Source organism: Columba livia, chromosome 1 (assembly GCF_036013475.1).
Source record: "Columba livia isolate bColLiv1 breed racing homer chromosome 1, bColLiv1.pat.W.v2, whole genome shotgun sequence".
NCBI lineage: Eukaryota > Metazoa > Chordata > Aves > Columbiformes > Columbidae > Columba > Columba livia.
In genome coordinates, this window is record NC_088602.1 from 94,422,402 (window position 1) to 94,444,443 (window position 22,042).

The 22,042-nt window shown below is 38.8% G+C and overlaps 1 protein-coding gene across 11 annotated transcripts in view; it reads right to left on the minus strand.

Annotated features, from left to right (window-relative positions):
• ERG (ETS transcription factor ERG) overlaps positions 1-22,042 on the minus strand; it is a 149,608-nt gene that overhangs the window by 59,308 nt on the left and 68,258 nt on the right. For 2 of the 11 annotated variants that reach the window (XM_005511355.3, XM_005511354.3), the window contains exon 1: positions 7,357-7,509. The exons of 7 other annotated variants lie outside the window; for them this stretch is intronic. In XM_005511355.3, the coding sequence (XP_005511412.1) occupies positions 7,357-7,374 (18 nt within the window). In that variant the 5' untranslated portion in view covers positions 7,375-7,509. Of the gene's footprint in view, positions 1-6,457; positions 6,647-7,356; positions 7,510-22,042 lie in introns of those variants that run through there. 2 more of the 11 variants (XM_065068061.1, XM_065068008.1) reach the window with 2 other exon arrangements.

Consider the following 22,042-nt stretch of genomic DNA (forward strand, 5'->3'; position numbering starts at 1 on the left):
ATTCCAAGCCTTTTAGACCACAATATGAACTTAAACAACTGCCTTTCCCACAGTGGTCTGAGCAGATAACTTAACCATAGGTCTATTCTTCAAGGATGAAAAGGTGCGATATATACAAAGCCACGATAGCAAAGGACTACTCAACTCTATGGGAAAAGGCCAAGATACCAATCTCAGTCACAGTGGCAGAAACCTGGAATGACTCTGAGGGAATCATTGGCAAAACAAAGCACAAAATTTGGGCTGAGCTCCTGAGGAACCTGGGTAAAAGCCTGGCCCCAGTCAAGCCACTTGCCAAATACTTTTGACTTCCTTGTGGGCAATTTCACTTCAAGTTTCATAAATCCTCATTCATTCTATTCATGTGTCTGAATGCAATTACCCTGAAGTTACAATTAGCAATTGAGGTTTTCTGCCTTTGTTTACTTTTCTTTTGCTCTAGGTTTCTCTTTTTATTAGAAGAAGTTACAAAATACAGGTTAGTCATGGTTTTATTTCTTCATACAGTGAGGCAAAATTTATGTTTCAGTCATTTTCGTTGAATTTATATGTCACCGTGAACTGCAAGATGTGGCCATGACTCTTTAATATAGCCAGAATATGCTCTGAACTACTTGTTGGAGGAATCCACCCCAAGGGCTAATGAAACATATATGTAACTTGGTGATGCCTACAAATAAAGAAAGGATGCAGGCAAGAAGGACTTGGAGGGAGGTTGCTTGAGGTTCACCTGATGGAATGACAATATATTTTGAAGCATCCTGATTTTCAGTACTGTAAAATGCAGGGTCATTTTTCCTATAATTGCAGAGTAAAACCCTGGTATTACATAGTCCAATGTAACAGCGTTGGTCTTAACTTTTTACACAAAGAGATGCGTTGCACTGTGGTTTAAATGTTTAAATAGTAACAGGTAGAACATTACCTTTATATCAAAGAAGAAGGGTTTAGATCTTTTTTCAGTGAAGTAGATATTAACAGATAGGAAGTTTCTACTGAAAGCATTTCCTGTATTGGTAGTCCCTGATTTTGGCGACTTATCTGGGTAGGAAATGAATGCAGGAAGTATCTGTCTACAGACTCTTTATCATCAAGGTAATTGCTGTGGCAGCATTTTACTGTTTATCAAGGTAATAAACATATCGTCTAAAAAAAGATGTTTTTCAACTCTAAAGAATGAGGTTTAAAAAAATCTTACAGGCTTGCATTGCAGCGATGCAAAATCTTACGTGTAGAATTAATATGCTGCTACTTGTTTCTCTCAACACAGCTATAATTAGGGATTTGTCAAACAAAACATTTCCAGTCTCATGTGGCTTTTTTTCCCAGTTATAGCACTGTTTCTCTGTATCTCTCTCTCTCTCACCTCTCTTAAGTCAGGTAGGTCATTTTGAAGAGTTCTACCACTTCCTGTAAATAGTTATTCAACACGCTTTCCTGCAGGTATTTGCATACACCCAATCCTTGCAAATTGTTGTGGTATTTCCATCCCATCTATCAGGCACTGCTTAACCTGGCAACACATACATTTAACTAAGCAAGTTAGATCTTTTCCTAGTGTGAAAATGGCACACAAGCCTTGTGATGCTGTTTCCCACCCATCAGCTCAGATATATACCCCAAACAAACATACATTGCAAGTGAAGGCAGACATCATATCATATGCATTTCTTCCACTCAATTATATCCAAAATCCACCATTCCAAAAGACCAGTCTGATTCTCTGTATGCGGATGATTGATTGGTGTGTCCTTCAGCCTAGTCTTAAAATATGCTATTTTCATCATTCTTTTTCTACCGTTTAGTGTTCAATGACATTTTTATGACAATAATTGCCATTTTATTCATTTTACTTTGAAACAAATCAGATATATGACATGATAATTACCAGAAGTTGTAATCACCGGTTTCTAGACAGTAGTTATTAAAGGCCATTATGAAAATTACTTGTATGTTACCAACTAATATCCTTTTCCTGAAAGCAATGTCTTATGTTTCTAATAGGATGACTACATGCACAGTGAAAATCAGCAACCTGGTGCCTAAGGACACATTCCAAGGAGATAACTTCCTTGCAATGCAGGTTTGGAACCTGAATCTCACCAGATTTCCTAAAACTCCTTCTCCCTCTGTTCACTGTAATGAGTTATTTATAGGAATATACAGTCCTTCTAAGAAGGAGTAGGGAATGAATTGAAGGACACAGCACTATCCAACCTCAGGCAGGTTTGGTTACAACATTTAAAATAACTCCTTCAACCATCCTTCAAGACAAAGATTGATATCTTTTTCACACAAGTGCTTTGAAGTTTCTGTATCATTGTCAGTGTTTTGAACATAGTCAACATTTCTTCTATGATACACACATATAAATATATACATATATATATTAAGGACAGAAGGATGGCTAGCAGAACACATGCCATTTTGTCAGACCATTGTCTTTTCCTTACTGACAATGTAAGAGAATGACAATTTCTCTACTGGATAATTATCTATCAAAGGAAATTATTTTTAAATAGTCAACAATGAATCTAATAGAAAACACATTGCAGTCATTGAAAAGATTTTCCTTAACTTGACAAGGTTTGGCAATGCATGTGATATTTTCTACTGTATCACTTTTACTTTGTTAAAATTGATAATACAAGACATACAAACTAAATTTTTCTTGTTTTGCTGGCTTGATTTAGAAACTTGCATTATGAAGCCTACTTCTTCTTGAATAAACAGAATTATATATTTTTACTGGATAATAAACTGTCACTTGAAAAATAAATCTCTTCTTCTGGCACTCACATTTCTCAAAACAACTTCTGTATTTATCTTTCAGCAAGTCATTCTCCAAGAGCACTTGATTCTTTTAACAATATTTCTAAAAGACCTTTTGTAACTCATGTAACTTGCTGAAAAAGATTTTTAAAGGGATAATATAGCACTTGTTAAGAAACAAACAAACAAACAACCGAACTCAGACAGTCGAACATATCCATTTTCCAGCTGTTGTTCCTTGCCTGGGGACTTAATTCTGGAAAGCAAAATCCTTATATTTGACTTTGTTTTGGCATATGTAGCCACAACTCAGATTTAGTTAAATGACTGCTGATTAAAAGCAAAAGAAAACAACACAAAAACATCCCCGAAATACCTGCTTCTGTTCTTATATGACTATTCCTTCCTCGAAATTGTAAATTTTCATTTGCGTCAGAAATACTATTTTACCTGGAAATAATTATAGGTTTGATTCTACTGCCTTTATTGGAACAAAATCTTCATGAAATTTGTGGAAACTTTCAATTAAAGAGTCCAAGATCAGGGTAAGTGGTTGAAGGAACTCCACATTCTTATTTCTGATTCTCCACAGCACTCAGGTGTGTGCTCAGCTTTAAGAGGGGTGTGTCGTATCACCAAAGTGAATGGAATTATTTAGAAGCTTCAAGTTAAACACACCATTGGATCATTGGCTAACTGAGATGAGAACAAAAAGCAATAATGTTTATAGTTTTTTTTTTAATGCAAGGAACAGAAGTACAAATTACTGTATTAGTTCTGTCGGATTCAGTGCAGATGCAGTCCTCTAAGCAAAGTCTAAACATTTTCATATGCCAAGAATAGATTTTGTCTTTTAAATGTCTGTAGTTTTCCTTGGATTTAGAAATATTTGCATGAGTACTTAGGTTTTCTACAAGAAAGTGAAATAAAAGTAACCCTAACAAAATAAATCTTGCCACTATGTACTACTTCAGTCAGTATGTGCATACTCTTTCAGGCCTCAGAAATCACAAAATTTCTCCTGTCCTTTATCAAATACACAGACTTTTTTTTCCAGAAATGTAACCAGCACATTAGAAGTCGATAATAAAAAGTGGGCATGTGCATATTTAGAAGTAAATTAAAGAAATGCTCACCAGTGTATTTAATAAGTCACTGCAAAGTCAAGATAACTTATTGAATAGTTTTTATAAGAATAAATATAATTGCATTGGCGGGTAAGGTGAGCAACATAACAAGGCTTACTACATGGCAAGGAAGTAGAATTCTAGTTGTATTTTTCTATTTAATGTTCTTTCCTCCACTGTAAGATAATGGAAAAAAACAAAAAAACACACACACACACAAAACCCAAACAAAACACACACACACAAAAAACCCACCACAAACCACCACACAACAAAATGACCTTCAGGATAGGTATTTTTACTTCATCCCAAGGTAACACTTAAGTAATTTTTGCTCCATTCTATTAAAAACAAGCCCAAAAACGGCAGATGCCTAATTCAGAAGCCTTTGATATTATCTAAAATGGTATTTACAGTAACTAGTGGGACGTTTATAATTAGCAGTGCTGCACTGATTTGATATTCTTATATTCTTCAGCTTCAGTGCTCTGCACCATTATGGTACTGCACACATCTGTCAGGCACTACTTGTGTCAGAAGGAAACAGGTCGTCTTATTGCCTAAATTCTGACTGCTGAAAAAAACTTGAAAAAGTAAAAAAAAAAATGAAAAAAAATCCTTCAAATGCCACAAAACGTAACAGTGAGATGAGCCATTTGTGCACCAAGTACAGGGAAGCAAATACATTAGAAATATCAGCCGCCCTGAGTGTGTCATGAAGCCCAAATCCTGGCCATGAAGGCACACGTTCCCTTTCTACTCTCCTCTTCTCCACAGGAGCTGGCCCTGCTCCCAGTCAGATAGAGAGGTCCCTGGCCTGAGTGAGAGTGGCCACTCGTATGGTGTAAAGGTCATAATTAAGTAAAGCCATCCATGCCATAGCCTAGGAAGAAGGCGCTGCTGTGTCCTCCTTCCACTGCAGCGCCTTCCCCATCATGGGGGGAAGAGGAAAGGGGCAGCAGAAGGAGGACAGGGGACAAGAAGAGACATATCTGCCAGTAAAGCCACACTCATGACGTCAACCCCAACGCCAAAAAAATTACACAAACACTTGCCTTCATAGTTAGTGATTAGCCCCAGTTAAGCCAGACTGATTTCTCATGAGCCCTGAGCATCCCATGGGTCTGTCTGCAGGTTTGTGATAGGAAAAGGATGAATCAGACAGTCTTACTGGAAGGGCCACCTTTGCATGCATGTACATTCAGAGCAATTTCCACCACGTTATAAATAAACACATCGCCTTTCGCAACCCAGTTTTGACATGTAATGTCTCCATGATTTCCCTAAAGAAAAGCGTGAATTCCTGGTGCAGAGATTGCAGATAAGACTCTCTACCTTTCTTGGCCACAGCCTCTTGTCACCTACACTGGGATAGCTGGGCTACCCATTGCCAGCAAACACCACAGGTCATTATATTGAAATTGCAAAAAAACATTTGCTGAACATAACTGTTTAGCAAAAGCACAAACACCTGTTTGGCATTCAAATAGAATTTCTTTATTTCAGAAACCTCTCAGTTAAATTACTTCTTTATGTACTCAGTATAGAAGAGGACTTGAATCTCTTTGGACTCCATGTCAGAGTACTTTTCCTGCGTGTAGTGTATAAAGCACCTGTCATTTCTTTCAGTCATTTTGCATTTTTGCACTTGCATAAATAAAATCCTTGCTTCAGAATATAAGGCCTTGCCAGCACCCTAGGCACCAAAATCCTCAATGTTTCGGGGTGCCTATTTCCCCCCTCAATTTTCATACTCCCAGACGAGGAGACAAAAATATACATTTTTCCACTCAGGAGGCTTTGCTGTCTGCACTTCTGTAATGGCTGCATAATACACGGCTACACACACTCTGTCCTCACCTCTGTAAGTGTAAGGAGGAGGTAAAATAAAAACTATGAGATATTGTGGACAATAATCTGTCCTGTTATAATTTAGCCAACACAGAACATCAAAAAACAAATAATAAGAGCTCCTCAAAATGCATACATTTAATCTTGTAATACCATCATTTTTGAAAATAATTTCCATCAACATCGATAATGCATTCTGATTAGCAGATGCAAAAACCAGCATTGCTAACCTCAACACATAGCCCTTTCTTTTAGCAATGCAAAACTTGACTCCCTGAGCCTTAAGATTTTCATAGAGTGCCTGTCATGCCCTGTGTGCCCTGAAATGTGCAGCAAAACCAAAGGGAATTCAGCTGTTTCAAGAGCTACTTAGCATATAATAGATAGTAGCCAGTAATGCAGAGGAGATTAAAATCTTTGTCTCTATAGATAGCTTCTTGAAAGCAACGGTGATTGCAAAAAGAGAAAGTTCATTAGTCTTTTTAATCACATTGTCTTCAGGCAAGACTTTCAGATTTCAAAAACTGTAACAAAAAGCACCAAATGAGCTTTCAAACGTAAACATCTAATCAGAAGTTACTGAGAAATCCAACTGAAGTTCCACTTATCTAATGGCCAGCCACCGCTGCTATTCCGTATCCCTTACTATATCTCTGGCACAATTAGAAAAGTAGAGAAATACACAATACAATGAAGAAAATAAATACCTTGATCCCAAATCTGACAATACAATGCTGCAGAGTCCTCACTGTACATGTTGATTTGCTCTTTACGTTAGTTTCACTATCACAAAGCATTTAGTTACAGTTATACTTCTGCAATTAATCACAGCTATTGCTATATCTGTAACTGCTATCTATTGCAACAGACAGAGAAGCAAAAACTAGATAGACATATAGATATATTCAACTTTCTAAGTGACACAACCTGAAAAACACAGCAAAGCAATTCTTAAAAGAAACAAACCATGCACCGAGATCAAGTTATAAACCAAAAAGAGAATTTTATTGTCCAAAAAAAAATTAAAACAAAAAGAACACACCCATGAGATCTTACCATCACCTTTAAAATAACATTCAGAAATTTCCAAGCATCAGGATAGAGCTTTTAGAAAAACACATAATTAACACCTGCATGAGACAGAAATAAGAGCTGGTGTCTCTCATTCCCGCTTGCGAATACTTGTGTCTCCATCAACAAGAGAAACTTTTAAAAGTATCCAAAAGGTTAGTGCTCTAAGGAACCCTTTTTTTTCCTTCCAGTTGCACACCCTCTCCCCTTATGGCAGTCCGCAAACGCATCCAAGTTGTCAGAATGATACCTACAAGAAATTTCAGAAGCTCTCATAAAAAGGCTTCGCATATGCAATCCACAGCACTGAACAGTGAATTTAAAAAACCCAATTTTTTTCCGAGTTTGAAGTTTTTAAGCCTTGCGGATGGTTGGAGTAGGAAAAAGGAAATTTACTAGGCAGTACAAAGGAAATCTTGTTGTCCTCTATTGTGGCAGTGGGGGTGTTGCCCAATTCTAACTTATCTAGGTTGATAAAGGAAACCAAAGAGCACACTACTGAAAAAATTCCAACAAAAAGGTACCCCTTTCTTACCTTAATAGTGCTTGCCATAATGTGATCAAGATTATTGATCGCTAATAATTGCTAATAATAATTATTGCTTCGCTCTGACCAGAAAGAAGTTTTGATGAGGTTGTTTAGAGCGGATGAGATTGTGCTAACTCTGGGAAATGAAGTCAGCCAATGGCAGGAAGAGGTTTCTATTGGTCCTGGCCACTGCAGCTCGAAGAAACAGGATATTTGGGAGTGAAGAGATAAGAGTCCTAAAACAATGTTGTTTTTCTTGATGATATGTGACTAATTTTTTTTTTTTTTTTTTTTTTTTTTTTTTTTTTTTACCAAAAAGTCAATTGCCTGTGACTGCCTGGGCAGGTGTGATCTGATGTGCAGAAAGTGTGACATGCCACTTTGAGGCAGGATGCAGATGTCAGATGAAATGGGCCAAATTCGGCATTAGTTTCATGCAGTCTGTTCACTGGGGAATTGCTGATTCAGGGCCAAAGCCAGACTTGGTATAAGTGGGTGTAACTCCAAATATGTTAATGAAATCTAGCCCTGCTTATACTATATCTATATTTGTCCATTAACCTCATTCCTGGATTCTTGAGCTGTTGATGCTTTCTAGCCTATGTGATCTAGCACATTACTTTTTCCTAGAGAAGAAGCAAGTAGATTTGAGACAATAATTTCTTTTTGATGCCTCTTTCTTACTGAGGAAAGGAAGTCATCCAAAGACATACATTTCAAAAGCAAATGCCTGAATGTCATAAACAGTCTTAAATTTTCCACGCTCTTCCTTTACTTCACAACGCTATTCGTGCATGAAAATGAGATGGCTTCATTGGCGATTCCTCTCCTGGTCAGAGTGTGATAGTAATTTTCTATTCAGTGCTAGATATTTATTTGTCCTTTTGAAGCACTTGGCAGTCACATGGCACCCAAAATGACCAGCTGTGCAAACAAAATACTGTCCTTGTCATAGACCCTTGCTTAGGAGTACTGAACTAAAAAAAAAAAAAAAGGAAATAAGAAAGGCAAAGTATTTCCACAGTACCAGCCAGTGCAAAAGTCCACATGTAAAGGATATCTCAGGATCCAGTGCTCTCAGAAACCTCTTGCTCTTATGAGTCTTGCAACATTTTGTGTTTTTGTAAAAGAGATTCTGAGCTTTCAGATAGAAAAGCTTTAAAACAGGATGCTCAAAAAGTGAAGAAAAAAAACTAAAAGAAGTCATAATGTATTAGTTTTTTAATAATCTTGTAATTTTTAAAAGCTGGTTTTACTATAACCAGTTTGCAATTTCTCGATGCTTCCTATAAAAACATCAAACCATGGACGTGTTACATGAAAGCACTGCAGCACTGGGTAGATAATTCCTGCTGTAATAGGGTCCTGCCCTCTGACCAGGGACTCTAGTAGGATTAAAAAAGTGTAAGAAATAGTGATGGCTTTTTGTAGCATTATTTAGTAGAGGTAGATGACCTCATCCTCTCCCAATGCCTTCCTCTCCTGTTCCTTAGGAAAAGAAAAGGAAACAAGAGCATTTTTCTGTAATTGTTGATGACTGCTGGCATTTGGTATGCATTTTTTCCAAATGGTACATAATGCAAGTGGGAAGTCCCTGTTGACTCTTCCCCTCCTACCCTGACTCCAAGAAGGTGAAATGTGGCCATGCACTTTTCCAGAGGTGCCCCAGGAGGACATGACGCGGTGCCTGCTTGGCCCTCAGGCATTTGTCCCGCAGACCCCACTCCATCTCACCCAAGGCAGAGCAGAGGAAAGGCTTGTCCACCGAACCCTGCTCACGGGGATGAGACTGCTACCCACTAGATCCTGTTTGCAGGTGTCCCATGGGACCACAGAGCTAGAAATCCCTGGACACAATGGAACGAAAATCCCTGGACACAACAGAATGACACAGGACTCGTGCGATTAGGATCTGGGAGAGCTGTCCCCAGGAAGACCCAGTTTCAAGCTTGGCGGTGTGTTACAGGCTGAGACTGTGTCCCAAGCCATCTCCAGCTGCCTCACAAGCCTCAGGGTCTCCTCAGCCAGCCCAAGCATCTGAGCAAGCCTCTAGCAGACTCCAGATTCTGATAGACAAACTGGGAAGGAAAGAGCAGACACCTTGCTTCTCCTCGCTGCACTGGATCCTGAGGTGACACAGGAGCAACTCCCTGTAACAAGTTTAGTTTGATTTTATAGCTCATTTCAAGGAGCTCTGGTTTCTTCCACTGCAAAGATGACTTCTGGTCACTACAGAGCAATCCAGAGTCAGCACTACTGTGCACCAGTTTATATTCTCCATTAGTTGATTCATATAAAAATCCAGTGTTGCATTGCTGAATGTGTTCTTGTGGTTTACATCAACTGAATTACTGTGCTTCTGTAGAGTAGGTAACTTCTGGTAACTTTCCTATTTTCATTACGAACAGTATGAAAAGAAAGGAGTTTACAGTAATTGTATTTCATGGGGATGTTGATTTCCTCCCTTTTCATCTCCAAACAATGAGCAAGACAGCCAAAAGATTAGAACCATTTTCTTGAAATTTCAAAGCGTTGTATAATGTTTCAGTTGGGTGACTTCCACTCCAGTTAAGCCCATGATATTTTGTTTTTTCTCAAACATATTGAGAAGCCTGAAGTATCAGTTCCAGCTCTCCAGTGGATGGGATCTAACAAATCCGTTCACAACCAGGTTTAAGTAATGATTCTTCTTCAGCCTACCTCTATATAGACAAACCTCCTCTTGATTTATATAGGGATTTTGGAAGCATAAGGCAGGTAATATCAGACTCTGCCTAGCCCTATTATTATTATATAAGTTTTACGGAACCCACAGCCCGGTAAGGATTTTGTCATTTTAAACTGGCACACATCCTGTGCCAAAGAATTCAACAAAGTTTATTTGACTTTCAAGTTAATACCCACAGGCAGATTTCTGAGTGCTTACGCTTATGTCGATCCAGTTGCAAGACACAGCCTTGGTATTGTAAAGAAAGGAAAATATTGGGTTATCAAATCACCATCACCCAGTTGCAAAAGAAAAATAGTACAAACACTTCTACTATTTTTTCTCTTTTCTGCATTTTGTTAAGGTTAAATAGAAAGAAAATATGCTTTTGTTATGTTAGGCAACCATGTGTTATTGCCTGGAATAACGCTGCGTGAGTTTAGAAAAATGCAGCTTTGTCAACAAACAAAATGAAAACACAAAAAAGTATTAAACGTCCACACAAGTCACCTAACACACCTTTCCTCCCCTAATTTCTCTCTCAAACTTGTCACCCTAATGTGTGTGGGCTCCTTTTAGCTGGAAATTCCTTCTATATTCAAGCCTACATCAAGAAACCACAGAGCAACAAAACTACTTCATGTGCTTAACATTACACATGTGCTTAAGTCTCTTGATCCAAACAGGAGTTTTGCACTTGCTTTAGAACTACAGTTGTGTTTAAGTTCTTTCCTGAATACAGACAGGCTTAAACACTGCTTTGAGTGCCTTCTACCTTTAGGACTAAAGAGTCCCCTCTTCAGAAAAGAGCTTTCTAAACTGGAGACAAAGTATCTGATCTTTGCTGATCTAAGCCTGCTTAAACCAGCAGGGCCCCGTACAGACCTGAAGATTTGATCTGACCATGCAAAAGAAGTGATTAGACTAGATCCTAAAATAAGAAGATGAATTTCCAAATTAAAAAGTTGCATCCTTTCTAGGGTGTACTAGAAACATGTTCAATATGCATGTACTCACCTAAACACATTCAAAATATTTCCAAAGAGACCACTTTTCATGGTATCTGAAACAACACTGCTAACTGTAAAAAACAATCCTGTCCTCAAATATTTTTCAAATCATATTAGCTAGAGTGTTAGGATATATGAAATATGTTGCAATATTCCTTATGTAAACAGATCTGCAATCCATCTTGCTGTCTGGGAGGTAAACCAAGAGCAGTGCTCTCAGCCCAGGCTGACCAAGAGACCAGACACACACTCTGCTGTTCTCGCTTGTGCTACTATGTCTTTTACTTTCATATTTTATTTTCCTGGATAGTTTCTTTACTTTTAACTTTCAAAATATTGTTAGTACTGCTAATAATGTACTTCATCCTTTTAACTGTACTGATATCTTTACATTATAAATAACTACATAAATAATTGGGCAAGCTGTAGACATATTCCCCTTGTGTGTTATGCTTACTACGCACACAGAGAGCATCTGCCCATGTGGGTATGAAAAGAAAATAAGAGAACAGAGAAAAGGCAAGAAAAAGTGAGCCCTGTTCCTCTTACCAACATTACAGGTAAAAAGGAGGTTCTCATGTATGTAGAACTAGGCTACAAAAACAATCAAACAAACAAAAATACACAACAAAAAACAAACCTTGAGTACAACAGAAGACTTTGCATTGCAGTTTTTGGAGGCAGATTTTAAGAAATTCAGGCAAATTCATGCTGCTTTACAGCACACGAAGATACATCTGTAAAGGTCTTATTCCTCTCAAAAAGATGTAGCATTTTGCTTAAATGTAGCTCCAAAAATCAGTTTGGCCATGCTCAGCTCAGCACATGAGGGCCAAACACATTCTTACCAAGTTCTCAGCGAGCCCTTCAGCAGGACTTCCTCCCTTTAATTCATAGCTTTCAGCTGGCTCTGAAGAAAACATCAGTAAATCTGCTCATAGAGGGCGAAACTCTCCCCTCACCACAAAAGCAAGCTCTCACAAACAGGCTGTTAGCAGGAGAACAGACAGGGGTGCCCAGGAGAAGAAATGAGTTTCACTGCCCTGGGTGCAGAGTGGCTGCAGGGCCAGCAGCTCAGGCACTGCTGTCTGGGATGACCATCTCTTGCCTCCCAACCCCAGGACTGCTGGGCCTTTGGGGCTGCCCAAGGGACCTCTAGGTTCCAGACCTGAGTGGGTTTGATGCAGCACCAAGTCTGAGGGTGCAAGAAAAGCCTCATCCTGGGAAACATGGGATCCAGTTGTGGGGTGGGCTCATGCCAATTAACTAACCTACGTCCAGAAATGTGGAGGTTAACTCTGGGAGGAAGATGCTAGTCCAAGTGAAACGGGGCACTTGCTTTCACCAAAGCCTGGTTACTATGTCAAAGCCACATAATTAATACTAATTATCACTACGCAGCCACTGAGGCAACACAGCAGGCATCCTACTAAAAGCACTCTTTCCTGGAGGAAAGAGTTGTTTCCAAGCTTTCATGCTTCTCATTCCCCTCACCACCAGGTCTCGCACCGCATCGGAGGGCAGTGGAGCACATCCCCATCCTCAGCCCTGGGCCGTGCCCCCGGCTGGCGCTGAGCGGCGGTCACTAGAGGGTGCTCCGTGCCCCGCTATCGGAGCGCGGCCGCCTCGCCTGCCTGCCCGGCTTCCTCCGACGCAACGAGGTGAACAGTTCTTTCCAAAGTCAGAAATTACTTCTTCTCATAAACGCTTGACCAGAAGCAGATAAAAGAGATTTCTTCCTGCGGCGGTGGCACCCACCACCGGTTTTGCCCTCAGGCCTGGTTATGACAACATCTTCCCACTCTCCCATCTTCATTTCCTTTCAATCACCCCACACATTATATTCAGCTGCTCCAACCCGTTTGGCCAATTAATATGTTCACATCTTTCCTCCATCCCCACCGTCCTGCCATAGCAATGAATTTACTTCACTCGCTGGCACAGCTGAAAAGTTGGGAAAGAGCCTGATTTGGGGGCAACGTTTGTTTGTTTGTTTGTACTTCGTGTGACCATACCAAACAAGAACGGGTTGTCTTCCAATGGATAAATTTTTACAGAAATGAAATACTGAAAGTTTTCAAAATGAAAGCCAAAGTACTTAATTTATTGAGTCTGTATCTCTATTTGTGACTCAAGCTTTTTTAGCTTGTATCACCCAAAATATTTTTAGTGACTACACCACTGTTTGCCAACCTTTTATGTTCTGATTAACCTTTAAGACCAGTTATACTCCCATTAAAAAAATACCATAGAAATGGGAAACTAAAAGGGAACTCTGTTCACCTGAATTACATTGGCACAGTCACTATTATATTGACACTAGAATTACCTGCAATAGGCAACATAGGTACTTTATAACAGGGAAGTGCTGACATACTCATTTGCAGACATGGAATGGAATCACTATCTTGTTGAAGTGGGATTCACTTCATCAGGCTTCAACAATCTTAAATGTAGGTGTCCAGACTAAGCTAGTTCCCAGGAATTCCATAGTCCCAAATACAACTGTCTTCATCATGTCGTTCAGTCTCATTACAATGAATACTTAAAAGAGGTGAGATGTGTCGCACCTTTAAAGTTCTTCTCTCTCTCTCTCTCTCTCCATTACCTGGAAAGGGAATGTATGATTACCTGAGACACCTAGCTTTTGGATAACTCTGCTTATATGAGATGAATCTCACTCTAACTTCCCTTCCATTCTTCCTTAATTTTCCCATCTCCACAATGTTAACAGTTGTACCACTGGATGTCAAAGGACTGCTGCATGGATTAGTAATTAAAGAGCACTAAAACCTTTGGCTGAAAGTTGCCACTGATATGAAAGTATTTATTTCATGTTTGATGCTAATTTAAAGCTGGTTAAGTGACAATGATACCACAGGACAAAAACACGCACACACACGGAAGGCAAAAAAGCAAATTCCCTGCACAGAAAAAAAAGAAATAACTGTGAGGGCAAAGGCTAACATTTTTCATCACTTTCCTCCAAATGTCTTAGATAATTTTAACTGAAATGCACAACAGTTTGAACTGGTTATTACAGACTGTTGTCCTTTAACGTCTCACCATCCCTAGATTGATGGGCACTGCATACAGCAAATATGTCTGGCATATTGGATTTCTACACCCTATTAGTGAGGCTGTTTCAAGATTTTCATCAAGAATGGAACCTATTAAAGTGTCTCTCACACTCTTCTAGCTTTTATGGCATGCTTTGGAGGACTGTGTGCTTTTTTTTGCCTGTAGTCAATAGAAAATGCTTTCAACTGTTTTATTTGACCTTTCACCTCTAGGCTTTTGCCTAATCTGCAAATTTGAATAGGAGGTATAGCTGCAGATTTTTTTTCCTCTGTCTAAGTAACTAGCTGAATTCCTTAAAGGACCAGACACGCATCTAAAATTTGGACTCTATTGGTATTGTACTTCTTTGTTAGCGACTGTGAACAAGAAACAGATGTGAAATATCTGTGTTTGAAACTTAGTGACCCAGAAAGACCAGGGCTAATCCAGATCATTCTTAATAACCGAAATCTGCCACCCCTTGACCACCTTGAGATGCATGCATACACCCAGGAATATCCCCACCCCCACCCCAGCAGACAGGCAGACAGACACAAATAGAAACCTTCAGGATTTTTATACATCTCTATGCTAATCATGAACTCAGATGTAGTTCGAGGTTTGAACAACAGCAAAAAAAAACTTGATTCCGCATTGATTTTTTTTCCCCAGTACCAATCAGCCTCCTGTCATCTAGACAGCTGTCTTCCACCAAAGTTGAATTCTTCAGGAGTGTGGAAGAGAAGTAAAAGAAACAATAAACGTATAACCAAAACTTTGGTCTACTTAGTTTGTCTCAATCCATGCCAGGTATCTCACAGTATCTTATTTAAACTTAAATAATTGCCCTGTCTTCAGTAGGGACCCCTTGCCTGGTGCCACCCTCAGCTGTGGGTGACAGGCACAGGTAGAAGAGCAATGGGGTAGCAGTTGATGGAGCAATGCACTAATTAGACTCCTTCATGAACACTCTTCTTTTGTCAAAATTATGAAGGAGAAATTTAGGTTGCAGGTGATGTCATTTCCATCACTGTTTCTAAACACTAAAATTCTGCTTGCTTACCCAGCAAAAGCAAATTACTTCCATTGTACTAGTAACTTGCTGTTCTTTTCTCTTTTCTGTCTAGGACAGAAGGATATATTTAGGTGACTGGTAAATACTGAAAACGTGAAAATAATAATCACTGAACAATTAATTTCAAATAAGATTTAAAAAATAAATAGAAATCAAGAACTTTGAAAATGTGATATTACATCTTCTAGGAATACTCCCGAGGCTAGGCTGTGTGGCCCCAAAAGGATAAGATTCACACATCTCTGCAACTGTCTGATATTTCTATATCTCTAAACCCCAGTAATACCATATGCCTTGTGAGAAAAAAAATCACTGTTAACTAACACTGATCTATTTTGAATCTCAACTATACAATTAAACTAAAAATAGTTATCACCTTTTTGAAGAGCAGAGCAAATATATTGGAGAGGAAATAATAACCAAAAATGCCCATAGACACCGCAGTTTTCTTGTGGCTTTCTGAGGAGCCGAGAGGAGGGGTCTCAAATCACAGCTTGATGATGTGCTACAAATAGATCACTCATTTCTCAAGAGATGAAAGCCCTTATGTCTCACTTCTACTAGATCCCAGCTCTGGGAGTTTCATGCCTTTATCTGCAGTGGTGGTCATGCAGGATCATCTGGGTAGGACAAAGAACTTTTGTCTGGAAACTGAGTGACCCCAGGATGTGCCTGTTGTCAACTCTCTACCTTTGGCACTATTCAAGCAGTTTATAAAATAATTTTTTACTACCAGAGGAAAACATTCCTGTGAACTCTTCTGAAGAGTAACAGCATACCTTAAATCTGTAAAGCTTGATGGCAAATACCAAGTATTTCCAACACCCAAGAAATGCCACATTGACTAAATCCTACCTGATCTGATTTCCATATGAACACATTTCTAAAGCTCGGTGCATTTAAAGAAAGACATTTCCAACAACATACAAGAAAATTAGATTATTATCTTAAAAGGACTGCAGTGAAATCAAAGGACTTGGCAACAAAAAATTTAAATATTTTCTCTTGGGGACTTAATACACCCACAAGATAGAGAGCAAAGGAGCTCTCAATTACTTTGTTGGATAAAAACTGTGGGCATAAAATGCTTATCATTTGGAAAAAAAGCATTGTATATAGTTAATTGTCAAGATAATTCTCATTCAGAGTTTTAACAGACCTTGAATTTCTGAGAATTTCTGATCATCACAATCTTTTTACCCATATCTAAAGCACTTCATAGTTTACACAGTGTTTTAAGAAAAACTATGTCCTACTTCCACCAACACAGATGGCAAAATTCCTTTCACCTCAATGGGACTATGTTTCAAACCATTGAGAATTAAACAAAACTACACATTATCACAGTTTCCTGCAAACTGGAAATTCCAAGTTTCAACAGGCTTTATATAGGTTGTGTCACAAGACACAAAAAGTACTGTCCAATAACAAAAAATGAGCAGAGGTGGAAACAGGGAGGGAACCAATAATTGATAGGATTTAATGCCTGATTTAAGGCCCGGGAAAGAATCCCTAAAGCCTTCTCCCAGTATGAAAGGCTTGCCAGACATGTGTGAAAAACTTGCTAAAACATGTGTATTGAATTACCTTGGTGGCCTGTGACTTTCCCAACAACCATTTGCAATTAGCTGGGATCCAGTAAAACAGAAATGAAGTTTTGTATGCAGCAGTAGTGCTGTAGAAAGGGGCACTTATTCTGAAAGGATCTGTATTTTGGGCCCAGCCCTAGAAGATGCCAAGCTCTTCCAGCTCATGGCACTCAACTCCATGGGGTGTCTGCTGCTTAATCTTCATCTTCTCAAAAGACTGTATCATAGAAAGATAAATGTTCAAACAATCCCTTCTTCTGCTGAGCTTGATCTGTTTTCAAATCATTTGATCTTGCTCTAGAATTAGCCCAGTATTTCCCACAACATACTGTGAGCGGTCTGCAGAAGTTGTTCCTTATTAAAACAATTCTATACAAAGTGCTATGGCATTTCTCAAAAAGGAGCTGTGGAATTAAGGCAGTTTGTTTTCCTTTGCATCTTTTCCACCTAATCCTTCTTCGCCACTGGCAAGGACTCATTCACTCCTTCTTGTCATGCAGGGGTTCTGTGCAGGAATCAGGGGTCTGCAGCCAGTTTGGGTCCATGTGGGTGCCCGTGGCCAAAAGCAAGGCAAAATGCACCCACTGCAGCACAAAATGCTCCTCCCACCTTCCCTTACACATGCACAATTCTCTTTTAACAACCAAGGGAATCAAGGTGAAAACTTTGGCTTGTAAATGGAAAACTTGTTAAGAGGAGAGGGGAAAGGACGTGTTATTCATGTCAGTGTTAATTTTTTTAAATGATCCAGCATTAGGGAAGAGGAAGGGAAAAGAAAACAGAAAAGGAAAAGCAGGAAATTTTCCTTAGACTTCAAAGTAACCAAGAGTTATGTTTTCTTTAAGTGTTAATATTTCATAGTTTTTCAGTTCTTAGGTTCAACAAAGGACTCTACTGGTACCTGTGTTGTCTCTTAGCAACTCTGGCTGTTGGATTTCTTTTTAAGGATCTCATTTTTGTTTTGAAAATGACACCACAGATGTGAACTTCGGTCCTGCAAATACATATACGCATTTATCTTTACACAACTGAACACTACATTCTCACATTCTCTCAGTGACGACCACATAAACTATAAGAAACAAATTGATGGATGTGGTTTTGCAGGCTTGGGACTATACTTTTTTTTACTTTTTCTGAAAATTTTCATTCTAGCAGTAACTGAGCCTATCCTTCTTCATGCCTCGATGTACTATAGGCACAAACGCATGAAGTCACTGGACTGCATGCCCAATGTAGGTCAGTCAATTGTAAGATTTATCAGTGTAATTAGATATTCAGAGTTTTAGGAGACCTAAACAGCAGGTGAAAAAATTCAGGTAATTTTCAGGAAAACTGGACTTTCCTATCTTATGTGGAAAATAGTCTTCAATAGACACTTTTTTAAGACATTTTATTGATATTTGGCTAACCAAAAAAAAAAAAAAAAAAAAAAAAGAAGAAGAAAATGCTATCTGAAAAACAGTCCTGTATAGATGGATTGATCTTCCTGCCCTGAGTGGCTCATACTACTATTAGCGCCAGTACTTCATAAAGAGCTACTCATCATGTCAACCTGCTTCACCAGCTAGACAAAACTGTTTAAGATGACCAGGTGGTTTAATATCCTCACACTCAGACACAGTAGTTGTTCCCCTCCAAGGCCAAACTGCAGTTACAGTCTTGCAAAGATCCCTTACCATATGCAACATTTCCATCACAGCTCGGTGAAACGGTATTTATTCACAAGCAATGTGGTTATATGCCAAAGAATGTGGTTTGGGGACAGCTGAAGCCGTTTGCTAGTTCAGGACAAACTTGCTGAGTAGTTTTGGCCTGAAGAAAAATAACAGCAGGCTTTGAAAATGTTAGACATTCCCTTGTACAGATACTTTAAATGGTTTCAACACTTTGTTTTCAGGGCACTTGTCATGCAAGCAAAGGAAGGAAAGAGCTCAACTCTCAACATGTAGCTTTCTCCCCAGTAGCCCAGTGTGTGCCCAGGCCCAGCACTCAGATCACCTCCATCTCTGTCCAGTAGGGCTTGCCACCTACCAAGACAGCAGCCTCATAGTTCAGTCACTAATTCCCCAGCTCAGACTCTTGCTTGCTCCTTAGTTATCCTGTGCAAAGTGGGACCGAAGGAATTACAAGCAACTGGACTACCATGTAACGCTTGACCAGGTGCTTTCCTGGATAAGGCCCTTCAATTATAAACTCCTCTCAGGTCTTATACAATGGCAGCCCCAGATCCGGGGTTTGGGGAATCTTTGCCATTGGAGTGCAAATAACACACAAGAGTAACGTTATAAAAGAAGGTATTTCTCTGAAAGATATGTTTGTGTAGAGTTTGTTCAAGCCAAGCATATGCAGAATCAGAGCTATACATCTGCCAATATCACAAGTATGATCCAAGCAAGTCCACAGAGGTATTGCCAGCCACACAGTTCTCTCCATGAGGAAAGAATTTGCAATCTATTATTTGACACAGAACCATATAATTGCAGAGTCAAAAATTATAGTAAATGGCTCTAATCAACTGCCAAGAAGTGGGATATTTTCTGGCTTGAACTTCTAGTAGAAAAATAAAAAATGCAAAAGTTATGGCAAGTCTGATATTACTGAGCTATCACTCTAGAAATTGTCCTTTAAAAAAAACCAAACAAACCTGAAGCAGATAACAAATCAAATGATACATATAATTTCAAGTAAGGCTGGAAAATAAGTAGATTGCTTTTTCAAGTTTCCTATACCAAACAACATAACATTCCGTGTTATGAATAGCCAGATTCATATGTGCTAATTTATGTGATTAATTTTAAAGACTGTACACAAGAAGTCAAAATAGGTGACTCTTCAATTGCAATGATGATTTTACTGTGTTCAGCTCTTAACAAAATATTTAACTGCTATGGGTGAAATTTCATTTGAAGGATTTTCTCCCTCAGGCTAATTTTCTTATTGTGTTTTTTTTTTTTTTTTTTTTTGTCATTTGTTTTGGTTCTGGCTTTGGTTTTTCTCTATCATTTTTTGTTTTGTTTTGTTTTAATTTTCAGTTAGCCTGCCATTTTCAAGCTGGAACACCTACAGATTAAAATAAATCTCATGCATTAAAGTACCTCATGGAAATTATATGCATGAATTTATGCTCTAATCACCATGCTATTTTGGGCTTCAGTTTCATTCATTACATGGTGATTCCTTGGTGAAGACATGGAAAAAAATCCTTCCTCAAATATTTATCATGTACTAAGGAAAGGAAATGCAAAGGATATAGTAGGGTGACAAATATCCTTATGCAGTGGATAAATTAGGCTAAGTAAAACAGATGACTGGGGAGTATGATGTTACTGAGAGAACTACAAAGATATAATGGGGATATTGTTCCCACATTTTGGGGAGAAGTAAATAATATATTCTTTTAAAAATACAATTCTGATCCATCTGAAATAGTTTCAAATTTGAGTTTAAATGCATGAGTTGCTTTGGATTATTGAAAAAAAAAAAGAGAGAGAAAATTAGGAAATGTCAAAACACTCTACAACAACATTTGTAAACAAAAGTGTTTCTATGTATTCAGAGAGCCATGTCCCATTTACAACAACATGCCATAAGCAGTAATCTGTATATCCCGTATTACATTTATATGGTAGCATGCTGTGTATTGATACTGTATTTCTTCCCTTTTCAAAGCTTTTAGTGTGCTGCCTGTCCTAGGAAGAAGAGACATGGGAGTGTACATGCCTCTGTCACGTCTTGCCCTCTCTTTGTTTTCCAATACGTACATTTTGTTATCTTGTGCCTGTTTCTTGAGTCTTGGAGGTTTTGGTCATCTGACAGCTTCCACTTTCGAAATGTTAGTACAGAAGCCCAGTCTGTATTCACTAAGAGGGTTATCTGCACCGAGTTAGACACAAAAATCACACCAGCTTCTTAGGTGTGAGCAAGCTGGGTAGATCTCTTACCTATACAACTATAAGACTATGAAACTTTCTACACAATGCTCTTGTAGCACAAGCAGCTGAGCAACGCTATCAAAGCAGCAGACTGAGGAGGCTTCTGAAAGTGAAGGAAACTTGTGGTTTCTTTATGACTCTGAGATGAATTCTTTCATCAGATTAACCACTTCTGAAAGCATCCGGCATGTCTAACATACTCAAGGGACAGTCAGGACCTATTCTAAGGCAATGCATGCAGGGTCTGACTCAGGAGAACATCCTTATTCAGGAAAAACATTTAATTTTATGTTTCATTTTAAGCACATGCCTAAATCCCATTAAAATTGGTGAAATTTAAGTTTATCCTCTATGTTAAGCATGTACTTAGGCAATTTCCTGAATCCAAGGTTGATTGGTAGATGTCGGTAGAAATATAGTTTTGCTACTGGTAAATGTAGAAACTAGAGGGAAAAAAACAACTCAAATTAGGAACTAACAGAATGTCAATTATTATGAAAACTAAGAACAGAACTCAAGTGAATGGGACTAGAGGGAAAGTGGTCTCCTACTCAAAGTCACAAACATCATCCCTGTATACAGCATTAAAAGAACAGCAGAACAGAAACACATGATGCTGCTACAAGGTGATTCATGGGAGATATCTGATCACAACCATCAATCAGCTGTGGCTCTTTGCCCCTTGCACCTCTGAGCAGAGATAAAAGGGCCATCACACCACAGGCTGAATTCTGAGTTGTGCTGAGACTGGCATCTCTGAAATCAGAGTGTGTCCTGAGACATCAGCACCTCTCTAGGCCTGACCATGAGAGAGTTACAGCTGGGGACCATGGCAAAATAAAAAGGCATCTCTGCTTCATAGAAACCAGGCTTACAAATGATAAAATTTTGCAGGAAAATACTCAAATCTGACAAAGACTTAGACATCCTACAACACTTACAGAACAGCAAACCAGGTAATCAGATGCATGTAACTCAGAAGAAAAACAGCTTTCCCAAACTCCAACCATACCAGATCTGGTGACAAATGGTAGGGTTAGAAACTTGGAGAACCATTCAGTTAAACAGACAAATTCACCAAAATTTGTCTGGATATGAAAACAGTCATTGAACATGTAGTAAGTTACTTTGGCATCATAAGAAATAAACTTCTCATTTTAGGGAATCATTGTTCATCTCTTTGTGCTAAAGAAACAATGCTGATCATGCTAAAGCACAGCACTACTTCTTGAGAAGAAAAGTTCCTATTTGAAATATTTTTAGCTAAGTGTGACTGTAACTGACCAGGGCACTGCACTGCCCATGTCTGAAAACAG